Source organism: Chelonoidis abingdonii, chromosome 3 (genome assembly GCF_003597395.2).
Source record: "Chelonoidis abingdonii isolate Lonesome George chromosome 3, CheloAbing_2.0, whole genome shotgun sequence".
Lineage (NCBI taxonomy): Eukaryota > Metazoa > Chordata > Testudines > Testudinidae > Chelonoidis > Chelonoidis abingdonii.
In genome coordinates this window covers 32,071,150-32,085,290 of record NC_133771.1, presented here as the reverse complement: position 1 = coordinate 32,085,290, position 14,141 = coordinate 32,071,150, and the positions used below count along the sequence as shown (strand labels likewise).

General features: G+C 45.5%; 1 protein-coding gene across 3 annotated transcripts in view; it reads left to right on the top strand.

Annotated features, from left to right (window-relative positions):
- Positions 1-10,086: 10,086 nt before the first annotated feature.
- The window catches only part of KLF11 (KLF transcription factor 11), a 15,084-nt gene continuing 11,029 nt past the window's right edge, over positions 10,087-14,141 (top strand). For 2 of the 3 annotated variants that reach the window (XM_032779724.2, XM_075063681.1), the window contains exons 1-2: positions 10,087-10,223; positions 13,082-13,342. In XM_032779724.2, the coding sequence (XP_032635615.1) occupies positions 10,191-10,223; positions 13,082-13,342 (294 nt within the window). In that variant the 5' untranslated portion in view covers positions 10,087-10,190. The remainder of the gene's footprint in view (positions 10,224-13,081; positions 13,343-14,141) is intronic. The other variant, XM_032779725.2, reaches the window with a different exon arrangement.

The window sequence follows — 14,141 nt, the reverse complement described above, 5'->3', positions numbered from 1 at the left end:
GAACCATTGTAATCATCTTGTTTGACTTTCTGTATAATGCAGCCCATAGAACTTTCCCAAAATAATTTCTGAAGCAGATCTTTGAGACAAACATCCAGTTTGATTTACAAGTTGTCAATTATGGAGAATCCATCATGACCCTTGGTAAGTTGTTCCAATGATTAATTACTCTCACCATTATAAATGTACATCTTATTTCCAGTTTGAATTTGTCTAGATTCAACTTCCAGCCATTGGATTGCATTATACCTTTCTCTGCTAGACTGAAGAGCCCATTATTAAATAGTTGTTCCCCGTGTAGGTACTTATATACTGTGATAAGTCACTGCTTAACCTTCTCTTTGTTAAATTAAATCGAATGAGCTCTTTGAGTCTATCACTATAAGGCATGTTTTCAAATCCTTTAATCATTCCTGTGGCACTTTGAACTCTCTCCAATTTATCACCATTCTTCTTGAATTGTGGGAACCAGAACTGGAAACAGTATTCCAACAGCAGTGCCAAATACAGAGGTAAAACAACCACTTTGCTCCTACTCCAGATTCCCCTGTTTATGCATCCCAGGATCAAGTTAGCTCTTCTGGCCACAGCATCACGCTGCGAGCTCATGTTCAGCTGGTTAGCTACCAAGACCCTCAAATGTTTTTCAGAGTCACTGCTTCCCAGGATAGAGTTCCCCATCCTGTAAGTAAGACCAGTGTTTTTTTGTTCCCAGATGTATAAATTTACATTTAGTCATACCAAAACACATATTGTTTGCTTGCGCCCAGTTTACCAAGAGATGCAGATGGCTTTGAATCACCCACCTGTCCTGTTCATTATTTACCACTCTCCTGATGTTTGTGTCATCTGCACCCTTTATTAGTGATTTTATGTTTTCTTCCAAGTCATTGACAAAGATGTTAAATGTGTAGGACCAAGAACTGATCCCTGTGGGACCCCACTGGAAACAGACCCGCTTGATGACCATTCCCCCTTTATAATTACATTTTGAGACCTATCAGTTAGCCAGTTTTCATTCATTTAATTTTTGTCATGTTAATTTTATATTGTTTTAGTTTTGTTTTTTAATCAAAATGTTGTGCCATACCAACTCAAATGCCTTACAGAAGTTTAAGTATATTATATCACCACTATTTCCTTCATCAACCAAGCTTGTAAGCTCATCAGAAAAATATATCAAGTTAGTGTGACAGGATCTATTTTCCATAAACCCATTTTGATTTGCATTAATTACATTATCCTCCTTTCATTCTTTATTAATCAAGTCCTGTGTCAGCTGCTCCATTATCTTGCCTGGGATCGATGTTAAGCTAACAGGCCAATAATTACCTGAGTCATACCATTTACCCTTTTTAAAAACTGGTACAACATTATCTTTCTTCTAGTCTTCTGGAACTTCCCCAGTGCTCCAAGACTTATTGAAAATGAACAGGGAGCTCCTTAGCCAGCTCCTTAAAAACTTTTAGAGGCAAGTTATCGGGACCTGCTGATTTAAAAATGTGTAACTTTAGTAACTTCTGTTTAACCTCCTCCAGAGATACTAGTGGAATGGAAAGAGTGCTCTCATGCCCATATGATGAGACTGCCTCATTTGTTTTTTTCCCCAAATACAGAACAGAGACATTTATTGAACATCTCTGCCTTTTCTGCATTATAGTCTTTATAGGGTTGAAAATGAGGCTCACAGAAACCAGACCATGCATGAACATTTGTGCAATGGGGCTTTGGTTCCCACAAAAACTTGAGAAATGGCTGTTTTCTTCCAAAAACCTGTGTGAAAAAGACAGTTCATGTAGGAATAAGACTATCCACTCATCGTTCAGGGGCTTTACAAGCTGTCCCACTGGTAGTGGCTGATGAGGGGCTTCACAGTATCAGCAGTCCTTTAGCCACTCCAGTGACATCCCCTTCCCGTCAGAGTAGTGGATTCCACTCCCCTCTAAGGCCTTGGCCAGTCTAGGAAAAAAGTGATGCTTTATTTTTCAGTCAGCCTAGTTGGCATGTTCTGCAACAACACACAGCACTGACTATAGATGTGGTTTCAAATTGTGTTAGGTAGTTGTGTACCAGCTAAACTCCTCCAGTAGAGTGGGGATTGCAGCCACTTCAGTCTCCTACCCTCAGGGATGGCACTGGAGGGGGCTTGCAGGGGCTATAGCCACCCCAAAAATTGCCTTAACCCCCCCATAGCCACCTGGTAGCAGCCACCACACTCCAGCCACCCAGCTGTGAAGGCAGAGTGGAGAGAGTGGTGGCTGCTGGCTGGGTACCCAGCTCTGAAGGCAGAAGTGCTGCTGCCAGCAGCAGCACAGGAGTAAGCTCAAGCGAGGGGATGGAGAGTCCAAGAGCAGGCCCCCAGGTGCAGGGTCCAGGGGCTCCCCACAGCGGCCTGGACTGAACTGTTCCTGCCTGGGCTTCTGATCCCCTCCACCCACAGTCGCTGCTCCCCAAGGGCTCTGCCAGCCCCGGAGGCAGGTCCCCCCACCCTGGTGGCTGTACTGGCTATGAGCAATCAAAGGGCAGAAAGGAGCTGAGGAGCAGCCAGCCACAGCCTGGGCCATGGGGTGGAGCCTTGGGGTGGGGGGGTGGGAGGAAGAAGATGGGGCTGGAACTCACCTAAGGAGAAGCAGGGGGCAAGGCCATTGACGGGGCGGGGCCTCCTGCTGAGGGGGCTGCAGCCTTCCCTTCACCCAATTTTCTGTCTAGTTCACCTAAGCCAAACCATGAAGAGGCTGGCGCTGCCCCTGCCTGCCGGGAGTGGAATTTCTGACAGTGGACCACTGCACGCAGGTTACCCCCACAGGGCTGGTGTCACTCTCAGTGGGTCCTAACACTTAGTCACTTGAAATCTAAGAGTGAAACCCCAGCCACACTTCAGTGGGGCCAGGATTTCACCCCAAGTGTCAAAAGTCTCCACAAACATTTGGGGATTCCCTCATTCTCTGTTCAATATACAGCTACCATTAGGTTTACATTTGAGAAACATACCTAGTATTCAGCTCAAAACCAATATAATTATCCTTGTTCCAGTCATATCTAACCATGCAGCCAATTCCCTTTGCCAGCCCTTACAATAACAGATGGAAGAAATGATGCTGCTCAACAACTGCTGCCAGCTTCCCATTTCCCTCTCCCTCCAAGGCTCTCAGTAATGTCCTTTAAGCCACCACTAGCTGATTCCCAACGAGTATCTTTGACTCAAACCTTTGGTAAGATGTTACTTGAATGGTCCCTCCCATGTGAAATTCCAAGACCTACAATAAAACTTACTTAGTTAAAAGCTATTGAGTAGAGAGTAAAGATATTGGCCAAATAGAATAAAAAATGTAATCATCAAACCACAAAAACATATTTAAACGATGCTGTCAACTTAATCAGACTTTTATCTGAAATGTTTCCCTACTACTGTTTGAATCTATTTCACTATAAATGAAAGTCATTAGAGAAAATCTTTTCTTTCTTTTTTCAGTTTATTTTGTGCATTATGGACTTTTCACTCAATCCTCTATGTAGTTGTTCAGTTATTTTCCCCTTTTTGTTGTGTGGATTTTTCACACAACACCATGAGAGACAGAATGTTCTTTTAAAAATGGGTATGTTGAAATTTAAAACTACAAAAATTGGCCAGAGGCAGGAGAGGGCTCAGAACAAAGTGTTCCTGAAATGACTTTTCACTAGATTTCAGGTTCAAGGAGTTCCTTTAAGATAAATTTATTATATATGTCTTTGCCACTGCACTTACAGATCTCTGGATATGTTTGCTCTAGGTGAAGAGGTGTTGCAACAAAGCATTGCTTAGAACACAGCTTGCAACACATATGCATCCCTAGTACCCACACAAAACATCCGCTCAGGTGTTTTTCAGCATTAGTTGGCTCAGCTGGTTATAACAAAGCCACCTAAAGGATTTGGACACAAAATTCCCATCAGTTTTAATGGCAATTCTTTAGGCAGCTTTGAAAATAGCCAACATCTTTAGATCATTTCTAACACAGCCAGTGCAATCAGCACTTTCTCCACAGTGTAGCAAAACACAGAGGTTTAGCTATCCTGGTTCCTAATTCCACCATACAAAATGCAATACTTTGCAGTTAAAAAGTACCCAAAAGACCCCATTTCCAGCAACAATGCTGGGCATTATGGAATAGGTGCTTCAGAAGTCCCAGGATCTGCAGGTAGAAGCACAGTTCTACGCTGTACTATTACGCGATACAACTGTGCTTACACCAGGATGAACACATCCAAATGGTGTTGATGAACCACTGAAGATAAAACATGTACAAAATTCCAGTTAAAGATATCCTAATAGCTAACTTCCCCACACCTAGTTTTACCCAATAGCAACTGTAAAAAAACAGGACAGGGGAAGTGGGGTAATAGGCGCCTATATAAGAAAAAGTCCCATAAAACGGGAGTGTCCCTTTAAAAATGGGACATCTGATCACTCTACCCCTACCCCCGATGGCTTTAAGGCTAGTGATTGCATTATCAGAGCACCAAATAAGTTCTAATTGCGTTGCACTCACACTTATCCAAGAGTGCAGCACACGGTTCTCGCTTTCTCTTTTTTTTTTAAAGACTCATCTTTGGCTTACTTTTCCAATATTTCTCACTTGTTCCTCCTTGGGCTGTGCATCAGAAGAGTCAGCAGTTAATGCCAGTCGTGAAAACGGAGTTACTGTGTGGATGCTGGCTGGAGAGAGACAGTGTTGCTTACTGCCCGGATGGCTGGCAGAGGGCATAAAACCAGATTCAGTGCTGTAGCTGTGCACTGTTTCCTAATGATCTGCTGGCCTCAAAATTCTTCCCTCTGCTGTCTTTCTTAGGACATTTGATACATTTTGCCAACCTACTTCACCTGCAAAATCTCATCAAGTGAGTATTTATTACAGGTGGTAGAGACACTATTATTAAGGTTGCCTGACACTGCACATTATAAGACTCTATTTTCAGTTGCTTATAACTTTACAAAACTTTAACCATTTGGGCTGAAATTATCCATGCCTCAGACTGTCTTTTTTGGAAAATTTCAGAGATCTGAATTAAGATTGTACAGTCAGCTTTAATTTTGGCATGTACTAACTTTTGAGCGTTTGACTTTGCAATCTTAATAATGGTCTTTTAGCTTAGTTTTTGTGTGTATTAATATTATTGTTTTATTATTTTTAAGCATGGTTGATGTATTTGGCCTGTACAAAATACAAATAAAAAGACAGTTCTTGACCAAAGGCATTTATAGTTCAAGAGGCACAAGTAAGATTGAGTGCATTGGGACATTCGAAAGAAGGTGGCACTTTATTTGTTTTTTTTTTAATTATTATTAAAATTATTTTATTATTATTATTTAGTTTTATCTTGGTCTCTGACTATCATAGTTTTAACTGGTGGAGATGGCAGACATGAGTTAGCAAAGGTGGGCTTTGCAGAAGAAGCAAGTCTTAATGAAGTGTGAAGGACATGGGGCTGTTCTAATAAAATACATGACGACTAGATGTTCAGATGATTGTTGTAAGAGAATTTAATGTATGAAAGAAAGGGTTAATTCAAGAAGCGGCTGATTGCAAGGAAGAGTACAATGGCTGCCAACACTGAAGAGACAATGCAAGAGCCATTCACTTTGATGTCCTACCTCTGATGCTGAGCTCACTGGACTAGCTTGTCAGGGGAGTGGATCCCAGCTTATAAAGAGAACCAAAAAGCCTGGTAAAATAGACAAAGGATTTGTAGGTGCAGGGGGACAGAGAAGGGACAGATTAACACTCACAGAAACTCACTGGTGTGTCTGAGGAAGCTAGGCCTTCCTAGGCTCCCGTCCTGGGGTGGAAGGCCTTAGGTTTCATAGATTCGTGGGTTCTAAGGCCAGATGGCACCATTATGATCACCTAGTCTGACCTCCTCTATAACACAGACCATAGAACTTCCCCAGGCAACATACGTGTGCATATAGACCTCTTGTTATTTTAAACCCCTTTTTCACCCATGTTATGCTTTTTTCTTACTAAAACAACAAGGAGTCCGGTGGCACCTTAAAGACTGACAGATTTATTTGGGCACAAACTTTCATAGGTAAAAAACCCTCTTCTTCAGATGCATGGAGTGAAAATTACAGATGCAGGCATTATTATACTGACACCTGAAGAGAAGGGAGTTACCTCACAAGTGAAGAACCAGTGTTGACAGGGTCAATTCAGTCAGGGTGGATGTAGTCCACTCCCAATAATTGATGAGGAGGTGTCAATTCCAGGAGAGGCAAAGTTTGTTTTGTAGTGAGCCAGCCACTCCCTGTCCCTATTCAAGCCCAAATTAATGGTGTTAAATTTGCAAATGAATTTTAGTTCTGCAGTTTCTCTTTGAAGTCTGTTCTGAAGGGTTTTTTTTGTTCAAGTATGGCTACTTTTAAATCTGTTATAGAATGTCCAGGAAGAATGAAGTGTTCTCCTACTGGCTTTTGTATGTTACCATTCCTGGTGTCCGATTTGTGTCTATTTATTTTATGTAGAGACTGTCCGGTTTGGCCAATGTACATGGCAGAGGGACATTGCTGGCATATGATGGCATATACAACATTAGTAGATGTGCAGGTGAATGAGACTCTGATGGTGTGGCTGATGTGGCTGGGTCCTCTGATGGTGTCACTAGAATATGCCATCATGTGCCAGCAATACTGGGATACTTCAGGAAGACCAGAGAAGGGGTCAGAGGTGCAGTTAGCCCTGTAACCAAGACATTAGGCATATGAATGCAAATGTAGAGGCTGATGCATGGGGACTAGGAAGTTGTTCCCTATATATAAAGTGGCAGAGAAGAAGGCATGGAGATGGGAAGGAAATGAAAGGATGACAGAGCTGAAATCATTGGTAGAGAGAATGAAACAAGGGGAAACATAACAGATAATCAGATCTGAGGTGTAGGCTGGGTCAAAGTTCTTCAGATGAGAACGAAGAGGTTAAATTTGATGTATCAGGCAGTGGGAAGAGATTCAAAGAGGCAAGTAGTGCAGTCTCATAGAATGGTGAGGAAAATCCTTTTAACTTGTATTTTGGCTGCATTGGAAGGAAGAGATATTGATATCAAGGAGGCTTGAGAGGAGGAGGTTGCAGTAACCAAGACTGGAGGCCAAGGTGTGGACAAACATTTAAGCCATTTGGAGAGGAAAGCCCAGATTTCTGAAAGGTTGTGATAGAAGAGGCAGGTAAAAAGATGGGAAGTTTCCAGCCCTCTTGGGTGTGAAGAAAAGCTTGAAAATGTGACCTAAATGTACCCTGTGTGTACGTTTACATGGCAATTAGACATCCAGTTGCCTTGGGCTCATGGGGCTTGGGCTCTGGTGCTGTTTAATTGCAGCATAGATGTTTGGACTCAGGTTGGGGCCTGGGCTCAAGAACCCTGTGAAGTGCGGGAGTCCCAGAGCTTGGGCTGCAGCCCAAGATGGAGCATCTACACCACAATAAACAGCTCCTTAGCTCAAACCCCTTAGCCCGAGTCAGCTGGCATGGGCCAGCTGCGGGTGTGTAATTGCAGTGCAGACATACCCTAAGGGCTCAAAAATCCAAAGGTAAAGAAAACTCCCTCAATGTACAAATTTTGAAAATCTCATGATTTCTGAGCCAATTTCATGATTTTTGTGGGGCCTGACTCATGATTTTTGAACATTTGGGGTTGGCAATACTGTAGTTATATCAGTGTTGCTGAGTCAAACTAGTAGCTAACGTTGGAGCTAGGTGTCCCCAATGTCTCCGAACCCCACAGTAGAGGCAATGGAACTTCTTCCATCAATCCAAGGGGAAGAAGGGGCTTTCTAGCTCCACTAGGTGGCCCCTTGCCAGCACTGCTGCTTCCTCTAAGGTGCTGGGGAAAGTGGGAACCCTTGCTGTCCTTCAGGAACAAGGGGCTGTGAGGACCAATGCTTGCCCCCTGTCCCCTTGCAGAAGGGTTAAAAATAAGTAGTGGTACTGTCCCTGGTGCCAACCACTTGGGTTACTCAGTGCAGACACAGTGGTTCTGAAAATGACCCTCCCTCTCCTTTCTTACATGCTTTGATCAGCTGTGAAAGAGTTAATAGCATTACTATTGTATATACTGTTGCTGTAGCTGTGTGAATCCAAGAATATTAGAGAAACAAAGTGGGTGAGGTACTATCTGTTATTGGACCAACTCCTGTTGGTAAGAGACAAGCTTTTGAGCTTACACAGACAGAGCTCTTGTTTAGGTCTGGGAAATCTGTTCCATCTTGTATTTTGCTGTGACATGCTGTACCTTTCCCAGACCTGAAGAAAAGCTCTGTGTAAGCTCAACAGCTTGTCTCTTGCACCAGCAGAAGCTGGTACAAAAACAGCTATTACTTCACCCACTGTGTCTCTTCTAAAGAGTTAACACTGACATTTAAATTATCGTAATTAGGATCTAAACTGATGCCCCATGAGAATGAATGAACAGTGGCAATTTGCATTGAAGCTATTACTTCAGACTACAAATTCAGGGAGACAGGGTCACTTACTTTAGTTTAGTTTGCAACTATAAATGGCTAAAGATAGACTTTTTTATTTAAATGAAAGCAGAAATTTTGGAGAATAAGATAGTACAAAAAAAAAAAAGAGTATCAAAAAGAGTAGTGGATCACCGAACTAGCACAGCCTGGCCCATTTTGACACTTGCTAAATTGAATGTATATTCTAGCAGTTCTTTTCTAGGTGGCATTTCTGTGCTGTTCTAGATATGGGGCATGCCCTACATGATATATGCATTTTTTTCATATTGTTATTTATATTGTAGTAGTGCCCAAAGGTTCCCAACTAAAGCAGGGCTCCATGGTGCATTCTTTCCTTCATGGGATTTCTGCTGTTATGAAGTGAGAAGGGAAGAGAGAAAATGCATTGTTCAGGATTGCTGCGTTTGGGGATGGGGGTCCCTTCTGTGCTGGATTGGGAAGGTGAGGAGGTCTGTATTCTGTTGTGTATATTTGGGAGGTGCATTCTGTGCAGGATTGCAAAGGGGTAGGGTGCATTGCTGTGTATATTTAGAGGGTGTACTCTGGGTGGACTGGGGAGCAAAGATGGTCTATTGTGGTGTTGTGTATATTTGGGGATACACTGTGCTGGATTGGGGAGGGGAATGGGTGCATTGTGATGCATATATTGGGAGGCATATTGCTGTGTACTACACTCTCCTAGATTGGGGAGGTGTATTGTACTGTGTACATTTGGGAGGTTGAGGGGTGCAGTGTGCTGTGTATATATTTGGGGGTGCATTCCGTGCTGGATTGGGGAGAGCATGTAATGAGGTGTGTATATTTGGGGAGTGCACTGTGTGCTGGATTGGGGAGAGGCTGTAATGAGGTGCGTATTCGGGGGTGAACTGTGTGCTGGATTGGGGAGAGGGTGTAATGAGGTGTGTATATTTGGGGAGTGCACTGTGTGCTGGATTGGGAAGAGGGTGTAATGAGGTGTGTATTCGGGGGTGCACTGTGTGCTGGATTGGAGAGAAGGTGTAATGAGGTGTGTATATTTGGGGAGTGCACTGTGTGCTGGATTGGGAAGAGGGTGTAATGAGGTGTGTATTCGGGGGTGCACTGTGTGCTGGATTGGAGAGAAGGTGTAATGAGGTGTGTATATTTGGGGAGTGCACTGTGTGCTGGATTGGGGAGAGAGTGCAGTGAGTTATGCATGTCTGGTGATTGTACGCTGCGCTGGCTCGGGGAGAAGTAGCCCCTCTCACATTCACTGGCTGGAGCTGGAGCCTGGTTCCCTGGCTGGGACGTGAGGGCTCTGCAGCTCGCAAGAGCTCTCAGACACACCCCCGCGCGCAGGTATTCCCTGGCTGACCGCCGCTCAGTGACAAGCAGCCCCGCCCCCCTTTCCCCGTGCCGACCTTTCCCCTAGTTTCCAGCGGGTGGCTCAGACTGAGCCGCCGCCGCGAACATGCCCACGCGGACTCCTTCCTGCTATCAGGCAGGCTGCACGCCCCGATCACGCCGGCCGCGGCCGCCTATTGGTCCGGCGCGGACCAGGCCGGGCTGCGATTGGTGGGGAGCTGCCCGCTCCTTCCTCCCCAGTTCGCCTGGTGCACGGAGTGTTTCCCCCCGCCCGCGCCGGGGCTGCTGCGAGGCCAGCCCCGCGGGCGGGGGAGGCGGAGGCGGCGCTGGCTGCTGCCGCCTTTGTCACATCGCTGCTGCCTGCAGGAGCCTCGCCATGCCCGGCTCGGAGAGGGGAGATGCCCCCGCTGTGAGTACCCCCGGCTGGCGCTGCCCTGGGCTGCTTTGTGGAGTGGGAGACACTGAGGAGCCGGCAGCCCAGCCGCTCTCCCCCGTGGCCTGCCCGTGCCCAGACACCAGGGTGATGGGCGCGTCGCGCCCTCCTGAGATGCGGGGCTCACCCCTCGGGGTGCTGGAGGCAGCAAGCCGGGTACCTGCTGCCAGGGGCGCTAGGCCCGCTCGCGAGAGCTTGGCCCCTGGGCGGGCGGTGCGTGCCCTGGGGTGGGGGCATCTGTGGCCCGCGCTGCTGGCCCCGGGGGGTGGGGGGGGGACACGGGAGCGAGTGTGCGCGTGGGTTTACCTGTGAGCCCGGACTCCCCTTCCCAGCGCCCTGGCCGGGCGGGGGTCGCCCTGCCGCAGTCGGCGTGGGCAGGGGGCGAGGCTGACCCACGGCGCAGTACATGCACCCGAGGAGGGGGACGGGGTCGCTGCAGGGCGGGGCGGGCATGGCAGCTCGGTCGCTGTCCCAGCTGCGGGTGGTGCCGAGCTGCGCCGTGCACCCCCAGCCCCCTCCTCCTCCGGCACCCGCCCAGCTCGGCGCTCACTAGCCGGAGCCCGCGCGCCTTTCGCATGGCTATTTTGATGCATCACATTGCTCTGGAGTTATATTGGGAGTAGGCGGTGGCTGCGGGCCCCGCGGGGTGGGGAGAAACCCCGCCATCCCCTCCCCTCTGGGGGTGGGGTTTTTCCTCCTCCCAGCCCGCTGGGCTCGGCCCCGGGGTTCCGGCCCGCTGGGCAGGGGGCAGCAGCCCCGCTTCGCGTACTGAACGAGCGAATGAGACTGGGGAGGGTCGCCCCACCTGAAAATAAACATTCAGGGCCTGGCCTCGGGGATCTCCGGTCCCGTGGCGCTGCTGCTGCTGCTGCTCCTGCTCCGGCAGACGCGGAGCAGCTGAGGCCGCCTGCCAGCTCGCCCGCTGTTTGCAGGCGCCGACTTCCTGTGCGCCGCGCGCGGGGTGACTTCAGGACAAGCTGCCGGGCTCCTCTCGGCGCCGGCGGTGCGTTTCACCCAGGCTTTATTTTGCGAACGCAGCCCTTTTAAAGGAAATCACCCGCGTGGGCGTTGGAGCATAACCCCTTTTTGGTGTTGATGGAGGGCTTAGGAAAGCTATTTCTTGGACAGAGTGCGGAGACTTGGAAGGAGCTGTCACCAGCTCCTTTGTCTTCATGTGTTCGCCCGGTGCCCAGCACTGTGGTCCTGATTAGTGGTTTTTACTGTTCATATTGTAATAAAAGAATTCTGTAAAGTGATTACATGATTTTTCAAGACCCGTGGGAATTTTCCTAACATTTTCAGAGCAGTTAGTCTATTTAAGGACTCTTTACATTAGATTTTTTTGAATTCTGAGGCTTCTTTTAAATCTGGGATGATTTGTCAGATGGATGAATACTTTACGGATTTGATAAATACCTGCTTTTCAGATCCATTGTGCTTAATGTATCTGCCACGCAGTCATAATAAATATTATGTATTATGTACAAAGTTGTATATCTCCATGGCACAATGGACCTAGTGAAGTCAATGGCAAAGTCTCATTGACCTTCAGTGGGGGCATAATTTAACCTAAAACCGTTTTTAGGTTTTTTTAGTAGGACTTATCACTGCAGTATCTAAGCATTGTTCCTACCAGTTTATAATCTAAAGAAAGGCCTGATTCTGCTTTGCACACTCAGAATTTAAATTGATTTTGTTTAGAGTTTTGGGTGTGCAAGAAGTGGAGGAGTGGACCCTTTTGTTATCACTCATTTTATGTGGGGGAAAATGAATGTAAGTGTTAGAGCAAAAACATGTGGCTGCTGGGGTCATTACAGCGCACACACTGAACATTTGCAAAACTTTTGTATGTTTTCACTGAAGGAAAGATAGGATTTTTAGCCCCTGAAAAGTGCAATAATGCAGTATTTACTTATGTAAACAAATTGATGTTTGGGCTCCTCTCCCATCCCTAAATGCCCTAATAATAGTATCTACCTCTTACACAGTGCTTTATTGTAGAGCATCACACGCACATCCAGTTGTCATAGTGCTGTCCTGTGTATGCATCTGTCTGCCTCAATTTCCTCCACCTGTAATATGGGGGATAAATGACTTGCCAAATTTATACACTGAGAGCACGGTTACACTAGACAGTTTACAATGACGCAGGCAGGTATAGCCACTCTAAGCCAACAGGAAAGAGCTCTGCCCTTGGCTTAACTACTCCAGCCCTCCTGCAAGCTGCAGAAGCCATGTTGGTGAGTGTAACTTACATTGCTCAGGTTGCTGATTCATTCACACCCTTGAGAAACATAAGGTATGCCTACATAAGCTGTAGTGTAGACATAGCCTGAATAGGCAGCAGACCTGTGTTTGGAACTTGGGAACCCTTGACTCTCTGCCCTTATCTCATTCTTCTAAACGACAGTAAATATTAGACGGATGCTAAATAAAACTCTCGTGTCAAGCCAGAAAATGACCCTCACTAAACAAAGCAGGGTGTGGAGTCACTTTGTGTGTGCGCGTGCGTGCTCAGAGAACGTGTTTACTCAGAACAACAATAATCCAAGAAAGTTAGTCTGGAAATTTGAGCTCTTGTGTGTCAGTTCCGTTCCAGTGAGTCATTCTTCTGCAAGGCTAGTTGGGGTGGGAGTAGGGAGATAAGATGTACTCTGGTAGGAGGGGGAGGGGAAAAGTTTGCATATTGAATAACTGAATTGGTTTTTAAAAAAATCTTGCATTGGGCATATGATGAGTTTTAAGTGACCTTCATAATAAGCAAACAATATGTGGATAGTGGTAACTTTGTTTTCTGACTTGTTCTAAAAGCTAATGATCCGATTGCCTTTTAGGTTGACATTGTGGACATATACGAATCTATACGTGAAAGACAGCGTCATGACAGCGAAAGGTCTACATGTAGTACCTTAGAGCAGAATGACATAGAAGCAGTCCAGGCGCTTGTTTGTATGAGTTCCTGGGGTCAAAGATCGCAGAAAGGTGACCTATTAAAGATAAGGCCACTTACGCCCATCTCAGATTCAGGTGACTTCACAATGCATGCAGAAGCTGCCTCTGAATTACCAAAGGATTATCACTTTTTGTCTACACTGGTAAGAAAAAAACTAACTAAAAATGAATATGCATGACAACAAATAAATTTATATTATTACTATTATATCCCCTTTATATTGAATAATTTTGCTGTATTTGGGGAGAGAGCAGTATCTTTGTTTTTTAAATGCTGATTATTGTCAAAAGTAATGTTTACCTTCTAACTTGTCTGTTTATGTCATTACTATTTTCATGTAAAGTATACATCTCTCAGCTTGGATAATTCCGTCGTCTCTTCAGTAATACATGTGATGACACAAACAAAAGTTTTGATCTCCTGTTTAAATCCAAGTAGAAACTCTTTGATCAAGAGTTCATTTTAACTAATGTCCAGGGGAAGCTTATTTGGATAGTTTATTGTAGGTTTCTCCTTAGTACTCTGAGTAAGAGGACATGCATCTTGGGGGAATTCTGCACTAAAAATATAAAAATTCTGCATGTACTATTTTAAAACTCTGCCAATTTTTTCAAAAATAAGATTGCATAATCATTCCAGTTTCAATTACTTTGGTAATTTATTTCAAAATATCCATCAGCAAGTATGCCTGTAACAATACAGTCAAGTATCAGAGGGGTAGCCATGTTAGTCTGGATCTGTAAAAGCAGCAAAGAATCCTATGTCACCTTATGGACTAACAGACGTTTTGGAGCATGAACTTTCGTGGGTGAATACCCACTTTGTTGGATGCGTGTAGTGGAAATTTCCAGGAGCAGGTATGTATATGCAAGCAAGCTAGAGATAACGAGGTTAGTTCAATCAGGGAGGATGAGGCCCTGTTCTAGCAGTTGAGGTGTGAA